The sequence below is a fragment of the Pan paniscus genome, chromosome 4 (assembly GCF_029289425.2).
Source record: "Pan paniscus chromosome 4, NHGRI_mPanPan1-v2.0_pri, whole genome shotgun sequence".
Taxonomy (NCBI): Eukaryota; Metazoa; Chordata; class Mammalia; order Primates; family Hominidae; genus Pan; species Pan paniscus.
Genome location: NC_073253.2, coordinates 11,236,592 through 11,264,270, shown reverse-complemented (window position 1 = coordinate 11,264,270; position 27,679 = coordinate 11,236,592). Strand labels below are relative to the sequence as shown.

General features: G+C 43.9%; 1 protein-coding gene across 4 annotated transcripts in view; it reads left to right on the top strand.

The window, feature by feature from the left end:
* Positions 1–27,679, top strand: part of CTNND2 (catenin delta 2) — a 938,532-nt gene that overhangs the window by 892,512 nt on the left and 18,341 nt on the right. For all 4 annotated transcript variants that reach the window (XM_034959739.4, XM_034959737.3, XM_034959738.3 and 1 more), the window contains 2 exons: positions 299–383; positions 25,889–26,015. In XM_034959739.4, coding sequence (XP_034815630.1) covers positions 299–383; positions 25,889–26,015 — 212 coding nt within the window. The remainder of the gene's footprint in view (positions 1–298; positions 384–25,888; positions 26,016–27,679) is intronic.

Genomic DNA, 27,679 nt, shown 5'->3' with positions numbered 1-27,679 from the left:
GCCTAATTTCTACATTGTTTTGTCTTATGGAAGAGGGAGGCCTGAGGAGAGAGAGGAGGAAGGGCCAGTCTGTGGAGCAGTCGGAACACACAATATTTCTTGATTACGGTTGCTGTCTTAGGTGGGCGCAGTTCGTGGTGCTCCAAAACAATTACAGTAGTAATATCAGGGAGCACTGATCACAGATCACCATAATAGATATAATAATAATGAAGAGGTTTGAAATACTACAAGAATTACAGAAATGTGACACAGCTGTCCCACTCACATCTTGCCTTTCCTGTCTTTTCTTCATCAGACACTCTCCAAAAGTGGTCAAGGCCGCATCTCAGGTCCTCAACAGCATGTGGCAGTACCGAGATCTGAGGAGTCTCTACAAAAAGGTAAGGCTGGCTTCACCTGGGCCCTGAGTCCAAACACTCAACACGGGACCCTGAGAGGCATCACAGACGTGGAGGGCACTTTCCCACAGCCTCAGTCATTGAAACACAACTGAAACGAGAATCAGTGAAGAAGCCAGAAAAGAGGCAATGTGTCCCCTGAGTAGCTCCTAAGATCCATGAACTTTCTGGACTGGACAGACCTGTGCTCACAGGGTCTTACCCTAAGTCATCTTACAGAAAAGAAAATAAGCTCATTTTCCTGAGCTTCAGTATTCTACAGTAGACTAACAAGTAATGACAGAGGGATTTTGGGGAAAAAAAATCAACAAATGTTAACAAGTAATTTTGGAAATATATATATATATATATATATGGAAAGATATATATATATATGGAAAGATATATATGGAAAGATATATATATATATGGAAAGATATATATATATATGTATATATATCTTTATATATGGAAAGAGAGAAACAGAGCACGTAATTCAGGAAATCAAGAACCACTGCAAACTAGGAACATTGAATAGGAGACTCAACTGTCTGGCCCACGTCACTAAGCCCCTGAGAACCTCACAGTGTTACTGGCCAGAAGGAAAAAGACGGTGCTCCCAGTGACAAACGTGGATCACCAAGATGCTCGGCATTTGTTCCTCTCACAAGGCAGGCAGGAATTCATATCGCATACCTCCAAAGAGTCTTCACCCCCAACATGGCTCAAAAATGCCTTAAGAGAAAAAAGTCACATCTAGAAAGTTTTATTCAAGGCCTCATTTCCAAAATCTGCTCAATAAGGGGTGCCTAACTTTTCCTTTTTGGTTAGGAGGGGAGAATTTTTTTTTTTTTTTAACATTTCCCAGAAGTTGTTGTTTTATTGTGACAAGGCCAGCAAGCATGGGAGTTTAAATTCGAGTTAACAAATAGGGGTAGAAGGCCATGTACAGTGGCTCACACCTGTAATCCCAGCATGTTGGGAGGCTGAGGTAGGCAGATCACCTGAGGTCAGCAGTTTGAGACCAGCCTGGCCAACATGGTGAAACCCAGTCTCTACTAATAATTCAAAAAAAAAAAAAAAGCTCGGCATGGTAGCGGCGCCTGTAATCCCAGCTACTCAGGAGGCTGAGGCAGGAGAATCACTTGAACCCGGGAGGCAGAGGTTGAGGTGAGCCGAGATCGCACTACTGGACTGTAGCCTGGGCAACAGAGCGAGACTCCATCTCAAAAAATATATATATATAGGGGATAGAGGACATCACCAATAAGCGGGGAGAATGGCGTAGGCATTGGTTTCCATGCAGGGATTCAGGAAGCACAAACAGGACTACAGAAGGGTGCCTGGGCTTCCATCAGCAACTGCCCACAGCACCCACCTGCAGCCCCCTGGCCACTTGCAGGGAGTGGGAAAGCCAAGATCATTGCTGCCTCCATCCCCATCTATAGCCCCCATCCCCCAGGTCACCGGCCACTCACTGGCCAGGGACGTGGGACCACAGTAAGGGGCTCACATCATAGGGAATGAGACCCATCTTGCCAGAGGGAAAATTTGTATTTTTCTAAGCAATGGGGGAAAAAAATATTTAATAGCTGTCTCTACTAAGTTAGAGTCTATTTCTAGATTTCCCCCAAGGCCTTTCTAACTTCCCTTAACTATTCATTACTTTGCACTTGAAGTTTTATAAAGTGTAGCCTATATATTTCTCTTTCAAAATTTTCCTGTTCCCTAAGAGGAAGTGTGTTTAAGTTGAAACAGAATGCAAAATTAAGTGGAAGTTCTAGATCAATGAGAGTCATCCCTCAGTATACACAGGGGATTGGTTCCAGGACTGCGGCAGATAGCAAAATCCGTGAATATTCAAGGCCCTATGGAAATTAGTCAGCCCTCCTTATACATGGGTTTTGCATCTCGCAAATACTGTATTTTTTATCTGCATTTGGTTGAAAAAAATCTGCATATTAGTGGACCCACAGTGTTAAACCCATATGGCTCAAGGGACAACGGTTAAGTCCTTCCCAAAGCATTTTATATCATAGGTTAGCATAAGCCTTTTATCTACAATGTTTTGGGTTCCATTCTATTTTGTTTGAAATTCCTATCCCAGCCTCCTTAGTTAATTCCTTCTTGAATTCCTCCAGGAGGCAAATGAAGTCTCGCCCAGGAAAGAGTCCTTCAGCTAAATAGGCAGCCAGAAATGAGGAACATGGTATAAATTAGAAAGGAACTGGCCATTCTGAATCAGTGGCTCCAGAAGCTCAATGAAATATTACTGCCTGAAATAAAACCCTCTTTCCTTTAGATCCTGAACGTTTCCTGTTTGCTGAAATAAACCTTCTGATACTTCTGTGCATTGAAGGGAAGCAGCTTTTAGACACTCTCCAGGCTCTTTCTTGAATAGTCATATGAGTCTTCCATCTTAATGTTTTTCATTGTTGTTAGTAGAGTTCAAAAAGCATAATTGTCTGTCTATTTCCATGAAAAAAAGAATGTGTTGACAGGAATTTAATGGAGCTAAAACTCAAGAGTTGAAGATGTTTAAAATATGTTTCATTTGAAGAGATTCAAGAAGGATGGACTGGACAAATGAATGGTGATGTTTTCAGTGGACCCATGATTTAAAAATATCGAGAAAGAGCTGTTCTTAATAATTACCAAATTATGCAGTTGTGAAATGAAAGGAAGATCTTTGTGCCCAGTGTCATAAGTGCTGCTAATAGCAAAGCTCAAAATTCAAAAAAGCTTTCCTTTTGAAAAGCTCCTTTGTGAGAAAACCAAATTCATTCATCCTTATGAATTGTTTTTAATCAGTGGGGAAATAGATTTCTATTTTGTTCTTCACTGACAATTTGCATATCATTGAAAAAATGTCTGATCCATATCTTTTAATTATCCATGCTTCGAATCTATTTATTAAACATCTATTCTAGGCTTAGCAAAGGAAGCGTTCCAAAGGAAAACATAAGATATGGGAAGGAGGTACTAGGGGTAAAGATGAAATATGAAACTATAATGGGCAACTTCATTCAGTTCTGAATTACATACTACAAATTTTAAAGCATGAATTAAGGGAAAGAAACTTATAGACCAAATCTGGAGAGGCATTTATGGAGTTTGCATAATTAGGAGGTAAGAGATAAGGACATTATGGATAAAAGGGAAAGCGTGAGGGGAGAGATGGGAATTGGATTGAGAGTTACATGTCCGTGGAACAGAATTCGGCACCATCTGTCATGCTCATTTTCTTGTCGAACCCAGGTACAGAGGCCAGGATGTCATTTCATTAGCTCACCTACTTTATGTTATCTAGGGAGACACATTCTGATTCAAATCAGAATATTCTTCCAGCTGGGTGTATTGATTAATATAAAACTATGTTTGATTCATGCTGCATTTGGAACCAAAGCATATTTGTATCATCGGAACCTTTGATTTTTGTGAAGCTTGGCCTTCTGGGTTATTTTGCCCTAATGGAACATCAACAGATGTAGGAGAATGTGATCACTTGCAGGCTAAAGAATGCATCACCCTTTTAAAGCCAGTCTTTAAGTTTAGATAACCACAAATAGAACTTAGATGTTTTGTGTCATTGCAGAGGATATTTTCTAAAGGAAAAGACGATGTGCCATGGGAAGAGACTGGATGTCGGGGTACAAGAGAAGTAGGAGATGGAAAGTTCTTGACTTTTTAGAACCTTGGGACTTAAAAAGAAATGGAGTGACTGAAATAATAGGGTGCTTATGTTTGACTATGGTTGGGGAACTGTCAGGATGGCTGGTTTTGAAGGAAAGAAGATGGGTGAGGGGGAGGACATAGAATTAAAAGATTATAGAAATCATCATGTATAAATTCTTAGATGATACCTTAATAATCTGCACAACATCTCCAAGAAGTAGTTGCATTGGTTGGGACCCAAAACTATAGGAGCTGAGACTACACAGGGATCCCTTTCCCTCTCATGGAGCTGTACGTGCTCAGGCAGGTGGCCCAAGGCCAGCAGGTGACCTTGATGCCTGTCACATTGCTCCGCCTTGCAAAAGAAACATCATTCCTGCCTGTGTAAGCAAAGCACCCTGGCTCTGCCCACTTCTCATTCCAGCCCATAGGGTGAGAGAGGGGAGAGGGGAGGGCAAGTGGCACAGAAGTTGCCAGTCTCGGGCTCACACCCCGGGGTGAGAGCTCAGTCCCATCGCCACAGCCCCCTGCCAGGGAGGATGGGGACAGGGGGCTGCATAACCCCTGCAAAAGGTTTGTGGCAGGAGAAGAAAGGCAGTACCATTCCAGCAGTCATTTTCTTCTCAAATGGCTTTAATGTCAGCTGTAATCACAACCTAATGAGGCATGTTATCCCATTTTGGGGTAACTGTAATCATCCAAAACTTCTTACTTATATTAAGCAAAAATCTCATTATTTGCAACTTCTGTCCTCTAAAAGCTGTACTGGAAAAGTCTAATCTGTCTTCTCTGCAATAGCCTTCCTGGATTTGAAGCTAGCCATCTTTATCTACAAGGTCATTTCTTTTCTAGGTCTAAAATGTGTAGGGGAGGAAAAGAAATATCCTCCCTCACCCATCACTAGGTTCATGGCTGAAGCCCCTATAATGAAAGACAAATTATAGTAACAAGAGAAAAGCATACAAAATTATCTATATAATTAGAAAATTACATGAGATAATTACATGCCAATTAATTATATGAGAACCTCTGTAAGGAAATAAAGGCCCAAAGAAACAGGTAAACTTGTGTATTTTTATGCTTAAGTTTGATGGAGAGTGGACACCCATGGAGAAGTCTGATTGGAGGACAAAAGGGTATGATCTAATGTTGATAAACGAGGAGATCTTACAGATTCCTCTGTGGGCCCCTGTGAGTTCAGAGATAAGGATGTTCCTTTGCTCCAGTATAAGGAGGCACCTCTCGAATGAGGGTTTTATGACCTGCTTAAGGGAAGAAGCGTGAGGGGAAGGTGAGAGAGATCTTTCTGCCTCTGTTGTTTTCCCAAATGCCAAGGTGCCATATTTGGGGTTAGCATGAATCCCATCACATGCTGAATTCTAATATGTCAGCCTTTCCACAGCCTTCACCATGCTATCCTTTTTTGCCAAATGCATGTAAGTTTGTTGGTATCCCTTTGGTAATATAGCACCCCAAAATGAATGTATTCCTCCAAGCTTGTTTGAAGCAGAGGAGAATAGACAGAGACTATGCTTTCCTGATGAGGGACACTCAACTTCTACTCATAAAACTGGAGATCACATTGGTGTCTGAAAGGCTCATCCTACAATTTGGTGAAATACAAAGAGTGCATGGCCAGGGATCCACAGCACAGCCCTGCCACTTACCAGCAGCATGACCTTGGGCAGGTGACTTGAGACCCTCTGCCCATCAGTGTAAGAACTGACTTTCAGCAGCCCTCTGGCCACCTCTGCTGAGGGGTGGAACACCATGAGTAGCCCTCCGATTCACCAGGTTTCAGATGCGCTAGGGTTGCTTGGCAGCCGGTTATCTGTACCTGATAAGCAGCCATTCCTGATGAAGAGCCACCAGGAAAGTAAACGACCTCTTAAAATGGTCTCTGGCTATTCTTATACCTGGCAGCATGTTCTCTGGAGGCAGCGGGACAAGCCCTCAGATCTTCGGAGGTTTGGAAGCCTGGGTCGCCATGATGCTTTCCTTCCACTTTGTGTATCCAAGTCTGTATCTTTCCTTGACCTTTGTGTTAAAGAACCTTCATAGCCTTTCATGAAGACTGTGAGCATCTCTCCCTCAATCCCATCCCCTCCCTTGGTTTTCCCATCCATGATGGGATAGCCATAACACTTGCCTCAGTGGATTGCTGATGTCTCAAATGGAACAGCAGTCATCACAGTGCTTTGTTAAATGGAAAGTAATATATCCATGGGAGTTGCTGCCATTAATTCAACAACATTTTTCCAAGCTTTTTGATTGGCAAGTGCCATCTCTGCCATCCTGTCCACAGGCAGCTGAAGGTTTGGATCCAAGGATTTCATTTTATCATCATCATCATCATCACTAGTCACCTCTGCCTACATTTTTACAGCTCCTTTCCCCCTGGTCTCTCTACTCTGTCTCCTCTAGTCCCACTGTCTTTCTGCTTTCCCACGGTCTTTCTCCTTTCTCCCATGCAGCTCTGCCTGCTAGCGATATTCCTATAGGAAACAGAGTCCCATGTTTACAACAGAGAGTGGTAGGTGCTAAAAGCTGGTGATCAGAATTGAGGGGATGCTACCTGCATGCTTCCGTGCCCTCACTATCACCTCTGCCTACATTTTTACAGCTCCTTTCCCCCTGGTCTCTCTACTCTGTCTCCTCTAGTCCCACTGTCTTTCTGCTTTCCCATGGTCTTTCTCCTTTCTCCCATGCAGCTCTACCTGCCAGTGATATTCCTATAGGAAACAGAGTCCCACGTTTACAACAGAGAGTGCTAGGTGCTGAAAGCTGGTGATCAGAATTGAGGGGATGCTACCTGCATGCTTCCGTGCCCTTGCCTCTCCGTGGACTGCTTGCCTGGAAGACAAGCCAGGCCATTCAAACAGACCCTGTAAAGTTACTATGGAAAGGGTCAGGGCAGTCTCTGTTGTTAAAGTGGTAGATGATTTTTCAATGTTCAGCTTATGGTCCTGAAGCTCATTTTGCTCTAAGAATCTCAAAGTGCTTCAGAGAGAACAGCGTCCACTCAGTATCTCTCCGAATGAATTAAAATCCATAGTTCAGGCGGGGCATGGTGGCTCATGCCTGTAATCCCAGCACTTTGGGAGGCCGAGATAGGCGGATCACTTGAGGTCAGGAGTTCAACACCAGCCTGGCCAACATGGTAAAACCCCATCTCTACTAAAAATACAAAAATTAGCCAGGTGTGGCAGTGCAATCCGCCTGTAATCCCAGCTACTCGGGAGGCAGAGGTGGGAGAATCGCTTGAACCCAAGAGGTGGAGGCTGCATTGAGCAGAGATCACGCCACTGCACTCCAGCCTGGGTGACAGAGTGAGGCCCTGTCTCAAAAAATAAAAATAAAAAATAAATAAAATCCATAGTTCCTAAGCGTATGGATCAAATCACAGGTAGATCAGACGGCAGACCCAACCTCTTGTTGACAAGCAGTGGGGTTAGAAACCAGATGAATTCTCCCTCCTAATATTAGTGGTCTGGTGTTTTTATGGTTGTGCCCCCCTCCACTCCACCCCACACACAATGTTGTTATCTTGCACAGTGAGCTCATGTCTTGAAGAATGCCAGACTGCCTGTGCTTGAAAAGGAGTAAGATCATATTTCTCTGAATAGAGACACTGTATTCGCTCTTGCCTTCGTGATGAGACAAAGAAAACGTAAAACTAATCTTTCAATGTCCTTCCTTTTATTGTCAGAGAAGATAGACTCTTGGGTTGCACAGCAAGTGAAGAATGAGCTTTGATGGGAGTGGAGTCATGCCCTTCATGGCCTGTCTCACACCAGGCTCTCTTTCCTTACCGCTCTTGGATTCATTTCATTGGCTCTTGCGGCCATTGCACTCACAAAACAAGAAATCAATAAGTAATTATAGATGGGTAAGGGAATGCCTGTAGGTTTCCTCACATGTCCAAATCAGAGTGGATGAAGGAGTGAATACAGCCTTTTGTCATCTTTCGCAGCTTGCTTGTGGGAGACTGACCACTCTACATAGATGAGCCAGTAGCCATGGCCCTGCAAACTGAAGTCATGTTCTCATGTTTAACATTACTCCATCACCCTCATCTGCTGGACATTTGAAAAGCAATACCAGATTCCAGTGAGAATTAGAAAGATACTTTGAAATATTGTCGAGGAAAAACACAATATAGTCAAAATTCATAATTTTATTTAAGCTTTGCAGTATGAAGGGTGAGGAATACTGAAGGGCTTTAATATGTCTTCCAATATGTTGCCATTTTGAGAATTAATAGATTCTACTTTCTGGGTATCTAAGATAGGGATGAAAAAGCAGTAAATCCTCTATAGAAATAAATTAAACTACCAAATGTAGAGCTGTCATTTTATCAAGGAAATTGCTTAATGGGAATTTATTAATCTTCCTACTGTGCTGGAAAATTCTTCAACAACAGATTATTGGAAGAACATAAGGACTTTCAGCCAGATTTTAAAACAACCCAAGGCTAGTGTCCACAAGGTTTGCAATTGTAGCTCCTCAAGTTCTTTCTTTTCTAAATCACTTGATGTCAAGTAAGGGTAGAAAACAAAAAGGCTAAGGTTAAACTCAGCTACCATACTGTCTCCTTCATAAATCTGGACGTTTACTTGTTGATGTTTGGTATTGACAAAGAAGGTCTTTCTTCACGAGGTCTCCTGACCTCTCTGAGACAACTCTCAGACACTCATCATATGATATCTGTCCAAAAGCAAAGGCACAAATGGGAAAGGAAGCAAAAATCAATTGTGCAAAAGTGGAAATCAATGCACATGGCAGTTGCTAAACAAGAAGTCACTAAGTTACAGCTGTTGCTGGGATAGATCCCCAAGTCAGGGGAAATCCCATATAGCAGTACCCAAACTAAACACTTCCTCTATAATTCCACCATTTCACAAGGCTTCGCTCGTAACATTTTGAATCAAACCCTACAAAAATACCCCAGAGACAAAAGGCAGAATCAAAGGACCAGATCAGGAGCTAATAAACTCAGTAAGTTTAATGTAAGTCTACATCCATTCATCTCACTTACTTTGGGGCAATTAACTCAAACTTACTCCCTCGTTTTCTGGTGGATCCAGTAGATTGGGTGATATCACATCTATGAGAACTCGGTGTGCTTGAGAGACAGCGTGATCAGTTTCTTCTCTCTTCCCAGCTCCATCTCTTCTCCCTCCCCTTCTCATAAGCTGTGGCTTCCCCTGTCTCAGTGCCTCCCAATGAGGTTGAGCTAAGTGGGAAAGGAGACTCAAGGAGAGGAGAGCAGAACCTGACCATCTTGGTTATATCCTGGCTCTGGTACACTCTGCCCATGGGAGATGTCTGCTGGCTAGCTCCATCTCTCATGAGGGCAGTGGGGTGGGTTGCTCAGAAGTACCACCCTGCAACCAAGGACCTCCCAACTGGGGATGCCTGACCTCCTCAGCCATCCGCCTCAGAATTCTCAATCAGCCTCAGACTACACACAGACCAGGGAAGATACAAATTTTGTGCCCCTGTAGCTTTTGTCATTTTGGAAGTCCTATTTAAGAAGAAGAGTACACTTTATGAATATAAAATTAGGTACAGACCCTGGAAGGGGCCCATGCGATGGGCAGGCATGAAAGTTCATGGCTCCATGGTCAGTTCACCTCTGGCACTGAATCTCTGTATTGCCCCGCTAATGCCACTGAAGACACCAGGCCTGCCACCCCCAAACTTCAGGGAGCTCATGATGAAGCTCTTTACATAGTCCACTCCCTGGGCTTCTGGAGAGGGAGGCTGAGGAATCCCCAACCAATTGATTACTTCCAAGGAAGTTCTCACCACCAGCCGCTTCCACCCTCAGCCTAATCTTATATAATCTGGAGTTGAGTCATATGCTAATACTGCAGAACCCTATTTTGTCCACCATTTTTGCAACTCCGAGTGGAAGGTCTAAGACTTCGAGAAAGTGGGGCAAGGGGGCATCTATTATTCTTTGCCTTGCTTGGGACCTTAGCCAGAACAGAGACAATAAGAAAATTACATTAACATCCTGGCATACTACCTTATCATCAGTATTTAATTATCTACAAGTTTTCTAGAGAATCTGTTTCCTTGCCTTTTCCACCTTCTAAAGGCTGCCTGAATTCCTTGGCTGGTGGCCTCCTTCTCCACCATCAGAGGCAGCAGTACCGCATCTTTGAAATTTCTTTGCTTATGTTGTCATACTGCCTGCTCTGTGACCCCCCGAGTCTCTCTTATAAGGAACAACCCTTGAGATGACATTGGGCCTACTGGGATATTCAGAATGATCTCTCCCTTTCAAGGTCTTTAACTTCATCACATCTGCAAAGTTCCTTTGGCCATTTAAGGTAGGATATTCACCGGTTCTGGGAATTAGGATGGTGACATCTTCTATGGGGGAGGCAGTATTATTCAGTCTCCCACTCCCTCTCACATAAAAGCCTGAGTGTAATGGTCAAAGTCTGATATAACGCCTGCCAGAGCCAGGGGTTTGGCTCCTCCTAACTCCATGCTCACCACCTCTGGAGTGTTGCCCTCATCTGTATTATCCACATTGGCTATCAGTCTGCCCACATTCCAAACAACTGGAATGGAAAAGAGCCAGGGAGGGCATGCCTTTTTCTTTTAGAGACAAGAATGTAAATACTTCCAGTTCTTAATCAAGTGGCCACCCACATCTCCCTGTCTAGGGGCTTAACTGAAAAGCCAAGTTTCATTACACGGTGCGAAAGTGAAGAAAGGCTACGGAGATGTTCATTCCCTGGACATCCACGCTATGTGTGCAACAGCACCAATGCTCCTTTTGAGTATCTGTGCCCAGTTTTTATAAAAGCCACATTCTTGGGAGATCCCACAGTGCTGTCATTTCATTGGAAATACTTCCACAGTAATTACCAATTGGCTTCAACCTTGAAAACGGCCCCAAGTCCATGACTCCTTTGCCCTATGCAGGGAGGCCAGCCAGTTCGATGGAAAGAGAACTGTATGTTTTCAGACTCCGTTTTGTAGCTGGAACAATATAAGAACATTAGCAACAACCAAGGGAAGAAGTGAGGTCACAGAATGTGGAACTGTCTCAGATGTTTCTTGTTGTTGTCATGTGTCCTGTCATAACCACGTGCCCGTGACAGGCTGCCAGCAGTTCCCGAGGTTAAAGCTGAGTGAACTCACAGTTCCCATGAACTGCTCTGAGAGAGCTGTTCATGCCATCCTCACCGCCAGTGCTCCATTTAACCAGATGACAGATTGGCCGCTGGTAAGATATGCAGCATAAAATAAAAGTATACAGCAATTGGGTTTTTCTCTATGCCAGTCTATGCGATAGTACCCCCATTTTCTTATTCTCCTTAATACCATGTGATTCCTCTTAGAGCAGTCCTGTCAATCCTACCAGCAAATGGCCACTCCTAGTAGCTTACATTCATTCGTACCTTCAATGCATATTTACTGAGTACCTGCTGGATCATCTGCTCCCTTCTAGGTTCTGGAAATTCTGAAGTGGATACATCCACATTGGGTTACCTTTCCCCGGTTACATAGTGGCATGCATTTTAGCAATTTTTTCTTGATTGTTTCACTTTGTGCTTACTTTTATTGGGTTCTATTTTAAAATAGAAATATATATTTATTCCCTATTTATGGTCCAGGCCTCTTGTTAAGTCGTTTTCTCCTGACATTGTCCATTTTCCTCCTCCTGTTTCTTCATCCTCTCCCTCTGGTCATTCTTCCCCTAGAGATACATATGCTCTTCGTGCTTCTATCTTACAATGTTTGAGAAATGTCCTCTCCCCATCCTTCTCCATCTTCTGCCTTCTCACTTTCTGCTCTCCCATGGTCCAGCCTTCACAATGAGGTTTCTAGGAAGGTTGGAGTTCATTCATGGTGCCTTTCTTACTTTCTGTTGTGCTCATCAACCCCTAGCAGTCAGTCCTCATGCCTCCACGGAAAGGGCTCCTAACTGCAGCATCCAACGAGTCTCATTGCCTGTGTGACTTAGGGAGGGCTCCCCACTGTAACACGCAGACCTAAACATCTAATGATCCAACTACACGAAAGTTTATTTTCTTGCTCCTGTAGTCATCCTGGACAGGTGTTCAAGTAGATGGGTCAGCTCTTCTCCATGTGGGCACTCGGGACCCAGACTCCTCCTTCCATCTGTGGCTCTGGCACGCCGTAAGGGCCGCAGCTATACCTGGCAACACACATGCCCGCTGCCTCACCTCCGTTGGCTAGATCTCCATCACATGGGTGTGAAAGGCTGCCACAAGGAGAGGCTGGGACATGTGGTCTAGATGGGCATCCAGGAAGAAAAGGGCATGGACTGGGGAGGCCCTGACACATCTTTCTCTGTTAAACAGCCTCCTCCCTGGCTGCTTTGTCACTATTCTTATTTTTCTCTATGTGGGAAGCCGCCCCTTCTCAGTCTTTTTTGCCATTACCCTGGTCCTGGTCTTCCCTGCAACATCCTTGTTTGGGACCCTATACCTGCTAATGTAGATGATCTCATCTGCTCCCATGGTTTTGTTTTTGTTTTTGTTTTTTTAATAGAACCTGTCTCATGAGAACTTCACAGCATATAGGCAAGATCCCTTCACAAACCACTACCATCTTAAGACAATTGTTTTTTAATTATACTTTGAGTTCTGGGATACATGTGCAGAACATGCAGGTTTGTTACACAGGTATACAGATGCCATGGTGGTTTGCTGCACCCTGCTCCCATGGTTTTTAAATGCACTTGAAGACTAGTTTGTATCCACATTTATTTCTCTATCTGGTCTTCACTGTTTTACACTAAACCCATCCATACAACTACCCACATGACATCTGCACTTAGATAGCTCATCAGCTGTAACTGTCCATACATCCAGTGCTTAGCTCTCAGTATATTCCCTAAATCTATTCTTCTTCCGTGGTTGCCCATCTCAGTAAATAGCACCCAACCCACCTTGTTGTTCTTTTCAGAAATCTGAGAGTTATCCAACTAATACTTCCTTCTTTCTTATATCCACTCTATTTTTCACAAACCCTGATGATATATTTCCTAAATATCTCCCATACCCAACTATGTCTCCCATCCCTACTTGGTTTTCTGGAATCAACGTTACCATCTTCAGTCTATTTTCCATTAAGCATTCAGAATATACTTTTAAAAATCCCAATCTGACCTGGCCATTCTCCTGATTAAAACTCTTCAGTACCTTCCATTTTCTTACAAAGTCCTGCTCACCTCCCTGCGCTGACTTACATCCGCCCTGCCTGCGATCGCTTTGCCTCAGCCACGCTGTTCTTGCTTCCCCTTGCTCTTCCTCTGCAGGTACAAAGCAGTTTCCACCTCAGAGCCTTGGCATTGCCTGGGCACAGGTCAATTCCTCCCCTGGGAATGCCTCCCCTTCTCTCCCTCCAATCCTGGTTATTGCTGCCCCAGTGTAACTATAACACCCTCCAGAAAAACTCCCTGACTTTCCCCAGCTCTCTAAGGCTAATAGCAGTCCTTCCCAATAACCTGTACTTTTCCTTCATGGCTCTTACAGCCTGGCTATTGATGGGATCATGTCTGAACACCTGTTTCTCCTTCATCTTCCCCTCAACAACCATGCCAGTCTCTCTTTTCTTGCCCTGTGCCCAGCATGGTGCTAGCTACTTACTAATTTTTATTGAATAAAAGCACCAGTGTAGCTACCCCAGAGTGTAAGCCTAGCAGAGGGCATGTTCAATGACTCTGCTTCCATTCACATTGTCATTAGCATTTTTCTTTTTTTTTTTTTTTTGTGAGAAGGAGTTTCGCTCTTGTTGCCCAGGCTGGAGTGTAATGGCATGATCTCAGCTTACTGCAACCTCTGCAAAAACGAAACGGTTCAAGCAATTCTCCTGCCTCAGCCTCCCAAGTAGCTGAGATTATAGGCACGTGCCACCATGCCCAGCTAATTTTGTACTTTTAGTATAGACAGCGTTTCTCCATGTTGCTGAGGCTGATCTCAAACTCCCGATCTCAGGTGATCTGCCCACCTCGGCCTCTCAAAGTGCTGGGATTACAGGCATTAGCCACTGCGCCCGGCCTGTCAGAAGCATTTTGAAGGAGACTGGAATATAGAGAACTTGAAGTTGAGACCCAGCGTAAACATCGAATTTGTTCCCCAGTGATGAGTGTATATGTAAAATAGCTGACTGTTCAAATGCTCAAATGACATATTAGAAGCTAGACATTTGTATTCCTAAATCTGAAGACTGGACTGTTCAGTTTTATCCTGAACTTAACTTTGCAGTACTAATTGAAACACAGAGGACATTGTTAAATCTCATCCAAGTCAGATCTTTGTTTTAAGGCCTCAAAAGCAAAGCCAGGGAGGTAAGAGGACTGATATGGTCTTATTTCAATTTCCCAGGTGTTTTCGTTTCTTTGTTTGTTTTGGTTTTTTGCATTCCATTGGTACCTATTAACTCCTAGCGGTTAACAATGGTATACTTTCTTCTACTAAATCATATACATTTTTTCCAACTTTTCAAATCTTCTTGGTTACACTGGTTCTTTAGAATTAGCCCAGTCGCAGTAAATTGAATTCCTAAAACAGATTTACACAGTATTTGCTTTTAAAAGATGGTGTTGCACAAGATCCTTATGCTTATACGTACTGTACCTTTAAGTATCCAAATCAATTTAATTAAATTTCATTAGAAGCAACAGAGCTGAAACAAACTAATGAAAGCAACTGGTATGTCAGGTGGTATTTATTTGTACATTAAACTGCAAATACTCCCTTTTGGCCCTTAAAATTTAGTTTAAATATTTAACTCTAATAGCTCTTGGAATTGTTGATGGAATTAGTTTTAATGAATCTTTAACAAACAGTTTACCTTAAAAATAGATGGAAGCTTGTTTTATTACAGCAGAGAGGAGCGGAAGGTTTTGTAGTTAAGCAAAATCTGGCTTGGTCTTTAGTCACACAGACTGTGCATCAGAATATTCTACCTTCAGTTTATTGTATTTAATACCTTTTCTTGAAATAAGAAGGAAGTGTATGTGTAAATGCCACTAATTTGAAATCTTTTCATTCTCTGCTTAATGTGATTACATTAATAGGTTTCTTCCACTAAAAAATGACTGGAAAACTGGTACAATTTTGAAAAATCAGGCTTCTGATACGTGAGCATTAATGTCTTAGCTGGTTACCTAAGGCAATGATTTCTGTTTTGACTTTCATCTGAAAAATAGGTCCCCAGCGAAGTAGTCTTGCTTGTGAATGTAAGTACTATGCCCTGAGTGTTACAGGCTGGTGCATGGGTGAGCTTGGGTTGCTAAAAGCCCAACGGATTTTTGCCACACTTTTCTTTATATCTCAAGTCACTGAAAAAAAAAATTAGACTTGACAAGCTTTGTGGGCTGTAGAGCCTTCAAGGACAGCTAAGGTGAAAAGCTTGTGTTTGTGACTTCAGTACCAAATAGTCTGTGTATGGCCACTGAGGAATCCTCGCTTAGAGGCCAAATCTTGCTACATTAAAAAAGTTCCAGAACTGTTTAAAAAACAGGTAGAAAAAGGCCATACATAGGCCAACAGTGTCCTAGTCATTATTTTGGGTTCCAATTAATATCCCCAGTAGAAATAAACAAGCATTGTTCATTTTCAAAGTTATTTCTTGAAGCTCCTGGGTCAGAGAAGTCTCTTATAAGAAAATAGTTGATGAATCTAACTTCTAAGGATAGAAGACAAAGTTTCCAAAACTCTCTTTGGAAACAAAATTATCAATAGAAACATCAACATTGACCATATCATCACAGCTGTGGCTATTCACTGGGTCACCCTCCACCCCATCAGGGTCAAGTTTCTAAAAGTTGTCTTCCAGGAGCAGGGTCAGAAGCCACCATGCACGTAACTCAAAATTCCATTTTCTGCTAAATCTCATCTGTTGAAACACTTTAATGAGGATTTGGTATTTAGCCTGTTTTCTCTCCCCGTAATCACCAAATCCACTCAACCTTCATTTGAGCAGCCCTTGAAATATTCACTCTCCCCTCCCACCTTCTCTCTAAACTCTATTACAAGGAATGAGCCAACTTCTCTCCCTAATCCCCTTTCCTCCTCCTCCATCAAGGAGTATCCTTCTCCATCCTTTCTGTGATTCAGCAGAAGTAGGGTGCTCTCACCTGCTCAACTCAAAATGGCAGGATGTCCCTTCATAGAGGGAGGCGGGAGCCTCAGAACACATGGGTCATTCTCATTCCACCACATCTAAATTCTCTCCACTCTCTTATTGACATGCTCTGCATGTTTTCTGGAGCACCACGGGTCATCACTGTTCCCTGCCCAGTAATATTCCCACAAGGTGACCCATCCAGAAACCAACCCCTTCAGTTTAGTAGGCACATTCTGGAAGCAGGTGTGGACTGCTGTACCCAGCCCTAAAAGAAATTGGGGCATAGCTAATGAGAAACGTAATATACTCTCCCTTTTTATCCTATTTCCTGATTCCCCTATGGATCTGTGTTTGGGGGGAACTGAATGCATTTGCCATGGGCAAGTACCTATATCTTCTTCTGAGCTCCATGGGGCAAGAAGCACTGGAGGTGGAGGGACAAGCTGTGTGCTCCAACTGAGTCAGCACCCACCCAGGGGCCAGAGGTGGCAGAGATAATGATGCTTCAAAATTATTTTCCAGACTGGTTAAAGAGGAGGCAATTGTATGTACCTCACACTGAAACATGGTCAGTGGAGAGGAATTACCATTTAAAATAGAGCAGGCAAGCCAAAGGCCACTTTTTTTATGATTGTCATTAGGTACTATTTTACCTAAGCTAACACTACCTTTAGCACAGTTGCGAGTATGTCATAAAAGACAGATCTACCAACAGCAGAAGATGATTCTGATGAGGTTACTCTGAGCTACAATTAAAAGAAAAAGGTTCTAAGGCTCTGAATGTATTTATTTCTTATAGAATAGAGCGTAAGAACTGTGGATGCTAGCTATAAAACCTGTGAAATTGATTATCATTTCATTTTACAATAATTAATACTGTCATCTTAAATCATTGACTCCAGCTAGCATTGATTAGGCACCTCTGTGTTCCAGGTACTATGCTAGATACCACGGCTTCAGAAATAAATGAGGCACCCTTGCTGCCTCACAGCTAGGGAGACAGCCTGCATTGCTAAAGTCTGTATTGTGATGTAAAAGCATTTTATTACTATCATGGAAAGAAAACTGGTTGCATTACTGAAAACTCCCCCCAAACCAGGGTGGCATAATTTATTTGGCAATAGTAATTGAATGAACATGCATTACCTGCCTCCTGTTTGCCTAATACAGAACCAAGCAGGATAAGATTTAACAGGTAGAAAAAGACAAGGTGCCCTGCCATGTCATAGAGCTGCCTGATCAAAGGTGGGGATGTTTGAAATTGAGTCTCATAAGCAGTGCATGCTGGGTGATCAGGTGTGATTGGGGCTCAGTGTGTGTGGCACCTCTCTGGCCTGAGATTTTGACCTGTTTTGTTACTATAGAAGTCAACCTTGGGAATGGAGACTGAAGGGCCTCTTGGGATTTAGCACTTTAAAAAATGTGCCCCAACTTGTCACTGACACCTATGCAAAGAAACCCCAAGCCAATGGTTCACAGCCCTGGCTGTTCATTAGCATCCATTTGGGGGAGGAGTGGAGCTTTTGAAAATAAGGATACCCAGGCCCTACCCAGAATAACCTAAAGAGAACCTCAGGGCTGGGGCCCAGGCATTACTATTTTTAAAACTCCCCAGCCTGATGAGTCACATTGCCCTTAATATGTGGAAAAGAAGCTGAGATGGAGCTTACCAGTAATTGTGAGAGAAGGGCCAACTCCTGACAGCTCTCTAATTCCACCTCTCTATCTGCTGAGACACCCAGGGTTAGCAAGCCAAGTAGTGAAAAGATATTCATGAGAATAGTTTTGAGCCTTGCCAGACAGTTCTAGCTCATCCCCTGCATACAAAGCTAACAAACTCCTGTGCTCATCTGAACTGAATGTCGTGCACATTTTTTTCTTTTTTGAGACAGAGTTTCATTCTTTCACCCAGGCTGGAGTGCAGTGGCACAATCTCGGCTCACTGCAACCTCTGCCTTACGGTTTCAAGCGATTCTCCTGCCTCAGCCTCCTGAATAGCTGGGATTACAGGCACCCACCACGACGCCCAGCTAATTTAGTAGAGACGGGGTTTCACCCTGTTGGTCAGGCTGGTCTCAAACTCCTGACCTCATGATCTGCCCGCCTTGGCCTCCCAAAGTGCTGGGATTACAGGCGTGAGCCACTGCGCTCAGCCACACAATTTCTAGAATAAGAAGCTGTGGCTCAAGTGTGTGTTGTCCTAACCTCCTGTAGACCAGTCCGAATGAAAGCTACTTAGTCCCCTCATTCAAACTCTTAGTAGAAGTCTCTCTAGTAATACATTCTTCTTGGCGATGTTTACAGGATGTTCAGAAATATAAAATGGAGAGTGTTATAGATCCAGGGCCATCAAAATCCATAAAAAGAAGACCTGTATGAACTAAACAGACTGACCACATCCTAGAAATACCGCAAAGACCGATGGTAGTGGGGCTGTGGGGATGAACATCGCCCGATTGTCGTGCATATTGGAAATGCCCGTGTGGACGATTGTAGCTTTGGGGAATAATACAGTTTCATAAGAAACACATTGAAAACTTGAGCACAGAGGCTGAAAGTGGTGGAGGGACAGCTAAAGGGTGTAAGATAAAGAACATCAGATTGTTCCTGGTGGCAATTTAAAGTTCAGTGACTTTGAACTCATCTTCTTTTTTGGATTTCTATCTCTATATACTTGGAACAATTTAACAACCTCCAGTTTTAAGTGTAATGTGTTAAAAATAAAAACCAATTTGAGGCACAGATATCATATCACATTTTTGACAGCTTAGCTGCGTCTTCAGCTGAAGGGCACAACTTGTGGGTCAGTCTGTTGAAGGTGAACGACAGATAGTAAAAGAGTTCTTTATCATCAATAGGAAGGATTCATGGCCCTTCCCCGGTTACCGTGGTGATTCTTCACTCTCCCTGCTTTTTCCCTGGGCTTTCTTATCTAACCCCTATGAGCTGTACAGGTGGTGCAAAGAAGAGCTAAGGTGAAATGCCCAATATAACAGAATTCACAAAATAAGTCTCTGGCCTACAATAAGTTGATATTTTAACAAGAAAAAACAGTGATTAAAGAGGCAAATAATGATTGAAATGATATGTGCCCGAGTTGTATATATTTATGTGAACCACCTCCAATCCATTCTGAGTGACAGTGGGAAGTAAATGAATAATAGATTGATTGCTAGCTGGCTAGATAACAAAAATGCACATGGCTAGTGGAATAGAAGGAATGTCAGCTTAGCAATAACTTTCCCAAAGAATCTCTATCTTCATTTCCCTTCTTATTTAAAAAGCGAAACATTATTTTAATTGAATGACTAAAGAAAAACCTACAATAAAAGATGAGGAAGGCCATGAGATTTGTGCTCAAGGTGTTTGTAATGAGTGGTGATTGATCTATGCCATGGGCCAGCTGCACCCTAGCCTCTAGCATCTAGTGTTCCATGAGTTTCCATGACATTTGGCAGCTGCTCCTCTATATCTGTGGGAAATTGGTTACAGGACTTCCCAAGGATACCAGAATTTGTAGATGCTCAAGTCCCGGCTGTATTAATAAAATGGTGCAGTATTTGCATATAACCTACGCACATTTTCCTGTAAACTTTAAATCATTTCTAGATTAATTATAATATGTAATGTTAATACAATGTGCTATGTAAATAATTGCATTGTTTAGGGAAGGATGACAAGAAAAAACAACATGTACATGTTCAGTACAGACAATATGTTTTGGAATATTTTCCACCCTAGGTTGGTGAAATCCATGGATGTGGAACCCACAGATACAGAGGGCCAACTGTATGTGGCATCGGAACTAAAGTTTTAAAGTCCTTTCTGGGCATTGTCGAGCATAGCAGTGTTGAAGTTGTGCAGTTTGGTCACTGTAGCCTTCACTCTGCATCGATGAATGAGAGAGGGGAGATGGAGAAGGTCACCTCTTCTCACAGCACACAAATTTTATGTTTGTCTCATTGCAGTGTAGAAGGTATTCTGTTCCTCCTGGGGCTTCTGAGCTGTGGGTCAGGAAACAGCTCTAACGAAGATATTTATTGGGTGTTTACTCTGCCCCATTCCTCAAGCTCCCTTCTCCCGTCCATTCAAAGTGCCTATAACCCACAGGCATGCAGTCCCTGGCCATCCTCAGAGGGTCTGAGTCAGGGGTTGCTTCTCCATTTCTCCCACCGCACTCTGCTGTCATCACCCTCAGTTGTATACTAACCCAATCACATACAGACAAGTTACCTGCGGGACCACACTTCTGCCAGGCATTTGCATTTTCCATATTTGATTTTATGAAGGATTTGAAAATTTTTTGAGTGCATCCATATAGGAGTTCCTTTGTAAGCAATTTTGTTATTACACTCAGTTTTCTGACATTTCCAGAAATGTAAATACTTAAATGGTTGCAGTATAGTCTAAACATCATGAAATCTGAGTTGCTGAGCAACACATATCTCCAATCACCTGCATAAGAGAGCAATGCTAACAAACCTACTGATGTCTCACCAAGTGAAACCAGTCCTACAGCTGTGCCACATTTAGGTCTAGTGTGTCCTTAGGTCTTAGAACATAATAAATATTTAGCCAATATTCACATTGTAAAGTACCTTGTTCACCTTTAATACCACACAGAATATCATCACATTCATAGCCAAAGAAGCCAAGGTTTTGACTAAACGACTGTCCCGAGCCACTACGTGGAATCCCAAAGCACACCTTCTACATTGCAATGAGACAAACATAAAATGATCTGTCCCCATTCAGTCATATTTAGGACTTCTGCCCTCTACAAAGCATTTCCTTCAAAAGACAGGGATTTAATTTTTTTTTTTTTTTTTTTTTTAAGATGGAGTCTAGCTCTGTTGCCAGGCTGGAGTGCAGTGGTGTCATCTCAGCTCACTGCAATCTCCGCCTCCCAGCTTCAAGTGATTCTCCTGCCTCAGCCTCCCAAGTAGCTAGGATTACAGGCACGCACTGCCACGCCCAGCTAATTTTTGTATTTTTGGTAAAGACGGGGTTTCACCATGTTGGCCAGAATGGTCTTGATCTCTTGACCTCGTGATCTGCCCACCTCAGCCTCCCAAAGTGCTGGGATTACAGGCATGAGCCACAGCTCCTGGCCTAAAAAAAATGTTTTTAATCGTTCCCATACATAAGTAATGGACACATACATTGTTGAAATATCTTCCATCCTGAACGTGTTTTTGGTAAGACTGCTCCTCCTCTGTGTTTGCCTCCACCCTCCGGAGGATTTCAGAGAACCCCACAGAACTCCAGTGGAGACATTTTCTCCTGCCGTGATACCTACCTACCACCCCCACCCTTCCCTAAGGAGGCATTTATTTGTAACTTACACCCTTCATCTCTCATCACCTCAGCTGTCACAATCACCCAAGCCTCCTGGGACGACCATCATTACCTGGACCCCTCGATCAAAGGCTCTGAGCAGCCAGTTATCCCCCATATATTCCACCTGTCTTCTGTCCACCTCCCATTTCTTTTCCCTCTTTAACCTGTGGTTAAAAATCAGCAAAATTGGCCGGGCACAGTGGCTCACACCTGTAATCCCAACACTTTGGGAGGCTGAGGCGGGCGGATCATGAGGTCAGGAGATCAAGACCATCCTGGCCAACATGGTGAAACTCCGTCTCTACTAAAAATATAAAAATTAGCTGGGTGTGGTGGTGCATGCCTGTAATCCCAGATATTCGGGAGGCTGAGGCACGAGAATTGCTTGAACCCAGGAGGTGGAGTTTGCAGCGAGCCAAGATCACGCCATTGCACTCCAGCCTGGTGACAGAGCGAGACTCCGTCTCAAAAGAAAAATAAATAAATAAATCAGCAAAATCCCCTGTGTCCGTTTCGCAAACCTCTTCTGCTCATCTCCTGTCAGCCCTGAGGACACAGCCCCCCAAGCCCCCTCCTCGAGGGCTGTTTAATTTCCCACCCACCCTCCCTCCCTTGTGTCCCACCCTGGAGGTGGAGCAGACGTCCTTCTTGGAGCAGTCGTCTTTCTTGCCCCCTCCTCATTGCTCTTTTGAGAAGGATCTCCACTCTCCTCCCTCAAGAAAACCCCCAGCACCTGTGAAGTATCCTCCCAACAGCCTGTGGCCCTCATAAGCCCACCAGTACCCTGATCAATATACACTCTCCATATCGTCTCTAGCACCTACATTTTCCTCCCTACTGGGCTTAGCTTCCGTGACATTCCCTTGTCTCCCTCCAAGTTGCCTGATGACCCATCAACTCTACCCACTCCACACCTGCCTTAGGGCAGCTGACTGTGGCTGGAGAGAGGAACACACGGATGCTGACCAGTCAGCTCCTTTTTGGTTCATTGCCACAGCCTCCAGCCCTGTCCGGCACCCCGGCCACTTGCCCTGGCCAGTCAGCTCGCTCCCCACCCAACTCAAGAACCACTCCACATCCCCGTCCCCTTCCTTCCTCCCTTCCCTTTCTCTCTTCTCTCTGTTCTCTAAGCTCCAACCCTTCCTCATTCTCAGCAGATGACCTCACTTCTTCTCATTTTCCATAAGAAAATGCAAAAAAACAAACAAAAAAATCAAGAGTGAATATCCTTATCTCCCTGTCACCCCATCTACCAGTCTCTTCCCCATGTCCATGGCCACAGTCTGTTTCTGTGGGCAGTGACCCCATTGCTCACTTAATCTTATCCACCTTTCCTGTCTTGAGAATGTTCTTCCTGCCATTTTTCCCTTTCTCTCCTATGTCCCCAGGTTTTTCCTTCTCTGCATTCAGTCATTCCCATCAGCACACGAAATACTGCAATATCTTCTAGGTGATCTGTGAAAACATCTCTCCAGCCCTCACTCTCTTCAAGCCCATTTCTCCATTTCCATTTAAAATAAAACTTTGCCAAAGGCTTGTCTGTACTCACTGTCTCCCCTTCACCAATTCTCATTATCTTTTGGGACCGCTGGAGTTAGACATTTACCAACCTGACCAAAGAAAGCACTTTTGTCCCCGTCACGAGGACTTCCTTCCTCCCAGACCACCAGGCAGCTCTTGGTCCTCCTCGGTATTCGGTTGGTCTCCTTCTCCTCCTCACGCATCGCTCTTTTGGTCTTGCCTGATGCCACAGTCACACCCTCCTGATGCTCCCTGTAGTTCACTGGGTTCCTTCTTGGTCTCCTTTGAAGCTTCCCCTACTCTTTGCACCCCTCTCAATATTGGAATGTCCTCAGGCTGACTCAGCCTCTGCCTTCTGCTTTTCTTTATTTGCATTCGCTTACAGGTTTGCATCCATTCTCTTTGCTTTAAATAATATCTATATGCTGACGTCCAAAATTCTGCCTCCAGCCCTGAGATCCCAGTTTGCAGATCCTGCTTCCTTCTCTGTCCCTCTTCGGTAACCATATACGTCCCCATGAGGCAGTCCTAGTTCCACTCCCTAAAGCTGCTTCCCTCCCTCCCATTGTTCCTGGCTCAGTGAAGGGGACCTCAGGCCCCTGTGGTTCACACCAGAAGCACTGCGGTAAGGCTTGATTCCTCTTTCCCACACCAATAGCCATGCCACCAGCAAACCCTCCAGTGTGGATACCAGATCTGTACGCTTCCCACCACCAGCACCCTCCAAGCCTGGGCCATCTCTCCTCTGTCCAGGGGAGTGACCTCCCAAGCAGCTTTGCTGTGGCTACTCCTCCCCAAACTGTCCTGGACACCCAGAGCTTTCCTGTCTTCCTGGCCCCCTGCTCACGCCTCTTCAGTCCCAGGAGCCTGTTCTCACACCAGCGAAGCCGTTCCCACCCAGGGCCTTCACATCTGTTCTTCTGTGGGCTGGGAAGCCAAGATCTGGGTCACCAGGGTCTGGTTCAATTGTCATCTGCAGGTCCTTCTGCAACGTTAAGGCTCCCGACAGCACCTCCCTGACCCCACTCCACAAAATAGAGATGCCAGCATCCTCACCCCTACTTTTCTATACCCACCCCGCCCCTCCTTCCCCGCCCCCTTCCTCCTTCCCCGCCCCCTTCCTCCTTCCCCGCCCCCTTCCTCCTTCCCCGCCCCCTTCCTCCTTCCCCGCCCCCGCTCCTCTTTCCCCGCCCCCTTCCTTCTTCCCCGCCCCTGCTCCTCCATCCCCGCCCCCTTCCTCCGTCCCCGCCCCCGCTCCTCCATCTCCCCCCACCCCGCTCCTCTATCCCCGCCCCTGCTCGTCTATCCCCTAATCCGGCTTGGTTTTTCCTTCCAAGCACTTGTTAGAATGCCACGTTAGTATTAATATGTTTTTTGTAACTTCTGTATTGTTTGACTTTGGGTGGCCTATTTACTTTCGAAGGCTCAAATTCTTCCTGTAGAATGCAGATAATGGTATCCATTAGTTTGGTTTTATTTCCATTAGAGTAATATGTCCAATATTACTGACATTATAGCAAAGGAAAGCAGGCACTGTCCCAGCCCCTGTTCCCACTTTACATTGGCACTTGTTTTCAATTCTTTAGCTTTTTTTTCTGATAATATTTAGACGTTTAAGGGGCTCAAAACTCTATCAAAAATCATTGAAAACATAAATAGATGAATTAATAAAGAACAAAATGCATACTCATTTCCATGTTCCTAATTCTTATTAGATACACCAAGACTAATCTTTGTGTATCTAATTCTCGTTATTCCTGTTCTACTTGACTGATAGCATAAAGCCAGAATGAGAGGTGCATGATTTTAAAAGATATTACCCAGCTTACTTACTAGGTGCTGTGTGGCAAGATTCTCTGAACAATCCCAAGAGAACAAAGCATTGAGCCCCTTAAAAGTCTAAATGTTGTCAGGGGAAAAAAATAAAAAATCTAAAAGAATTGAAAGCAATGGCCTCTGTAAAGGAGGATTTGGGGGTGGAGCAGGTGACTGCTTTTCTTTGCTATAATGTTAGTACTATTTAACATGTTACTTTGATAAAAATAAAATCTATTTAAAAAAGAAAAAAAGACTGGAAGGAAATACCATGACATGTTAACAGGAGTTCTCTCAGGTGGAGAGGGTGGAATTACCACCTATTTTTATTTTCTTCTTTATGCTTTGTAAATTCACAAAATAATCTGTGATATATTTATGCGGTTTTTATAAGGAAAAATAGTATAGATGCTTTCTGTATATTAACTAGATGTCAGAAGCCTAACGGAGGCTTGGTAGGATGCATTTTGAATATGCTCTATATTGAAAAATATCATTCCTGGAGCAGACCAGCTTGGAGACAGGCGGGGGTGGGCATTTGGGGCTGGAAAGGACACAGGCATGTAAACGGGAAGGGAGGACGCTGCCCTGGATTCTGGTTGCCAACAGATAGGTCCTGGGAGCAAAGGGGTAAACCCTTGTGGAAAATCTTGAGGCAGCAGAAGAGGGAGCCAGGCAGAGCTGGAACCAGGTTGGCAAAAAATAGACAGTTTCCGAGTCCCCTAACATTCTGAGCATCGTATTTTCATCGAAGTAGAAGCTTCTGACCAGAGCGGGTTTGTAAAGGGACCATTTATTCAACATTCATGAAGGAAAGCAGGCCCTACCCGCCAGGCTGTCTGGAGGGAAGGAGGTGTGTCTTCATTCACATTTGGCTCTGTTCACCTCCATGAGAGCGCAGAACTTCAAGAACCTCTTCTGACACACCATAGAAATATTATGCAAATCCAGATACTTGGAACTTAAAAATGTCCGGAGGTGAAAAATCACTCTGTCTTGCCCATCTAACAGGAGCGTGCTGTGTTTTGCAGGATGGATGGTCACAATACCACTTTGTAGCCTCGTCTTCAACCATCGAGAGGGACCGGCAAAGGCCCTACTCCTCCTCCCGCACGCCCTCCATCTCCCCTGTGCGCGTGTCTCCCAACAACCGCTCAGGTAAGAGGCTGCCGTGGCTAGCCAGCCAGGCTTTATTTCTCGTTGAGCAAAGACCGTCCTTCCCAGTCCGTGAGCCAACCCGTACTCAGAGGAGAGCCTTCCATTCAGACCTTCGCTAGAAGTAGGAAATGAATCTGTTCTTTGTACTGTGGTGGCCACTCTGTGTTTTGTATACACAGACTCAGAGCAAATCTCCTTCTCTAACAGGTTCTTATGCATGACATGCATGTAATGAACCTGAATTCAGGAGGAATGAGTATAAAGAAAACTGTCATGTGTCTGCAAATCCGGGGTTTCCGTGGACAATTTTTCCAACTTAAAATAGTTTGAGTTGGCCTGGCGAGGTGGCTCATGCCTGTAATCCCAGCACGTTAGGAGGCTGAGGCAGGCGGATTGCCTGAGCTCGGGAGTTCGAAACCATCCTGGGCAACATGGCGAAACCCCGTCTCTAGTAAAAATACAAAAATTAGCCGGGCATGTTGGCACACGCCTGTAATCCCAGCTACTCGGGAGGCTGAGGCAGGAGAATCACTTGAACCCGGGAGGCCGAGATTTCAGTGAGCGGAGATCGCGCCACTGCACCCCAGCCTGGGTGACAGAGTGAGACTCCGTCTCAATAAATAAATAAATAAATAAAATAAAAATAGTTTGAGTTGCATTTTGTCATAATTGGGATAAAAAGTTGAGGAGACCAAATGTGCTTTCTTCCTTCAGTGTGATATACATTTGACACATAGCACTGATGCTTTCATAACTGTTCCACATCTAATTGGCTTTTTATTATTAATGATAAACCGGCAGATGCCACTGATAAATTATTATCGTAGCCAACTATAACTTCCATGTCATTCCATTTAATTTTTTTCTAATTTTGTCACATTCCTATTGCTTAAAATTTGAACTTCTTGTATTCGTAAAAATACTTGATTTTTATACCCTTTTTAATTCACATTAAGGAATGCCAAAAATCAGAGGAAAGATGAAAGGCAAATGTGAACACACCATTTAGTAATATAAATGGCATAAATTTGCTGTTTTCCTCACAGTTTAGTTTTTAAAACTTTTATTTTGATTTCTGCGTTTTGATTTTGTTCTGAGAGTGAAAGATGGATAACAAGTTATATGCACCCACACAGATGACAGCTATGTAGGCTCTTATTTATGAAAGCTTTCTTCCTACTCTTCTCTGCCCTCTCCCTGCTGAGGAAATCCTATTCTCTGAAATGACACCTGGGAGGACCTGGTAGAGAGCATTGCCCAGCAAAGTGGTCTCCCTACCCGCGAGAATGATGGTTGCAGAACTCCACGCCAGACTTTACTGTCAACATGATGAGAAATGAATGGCCAATATCTGACTGAAATAAATGGCCCGCTCCAAGCTCTGTGAAAGCTGATCCTTCTAGTGTACTGTCGTTGCTTATCACATTTAGCCCAACCCTGGGTGACGATCAGGAACCCCCTGTACCTGTGGAAACATCCACCCATCTCAGAAGCATGGAGGTGGCCTCTTAGGCCTCTTATTTCTGTAATTCCAGCAGGCTTAAAAAGATAAAGCGCATGGAGTGTGGGAAGCATATGGATGGTGTCTTTTGGAAAGCAGTAATTATTAAGAATTACAGTGAGCCAATCAGTGTTATGAGAATGAAACGACATGATGGATCGGC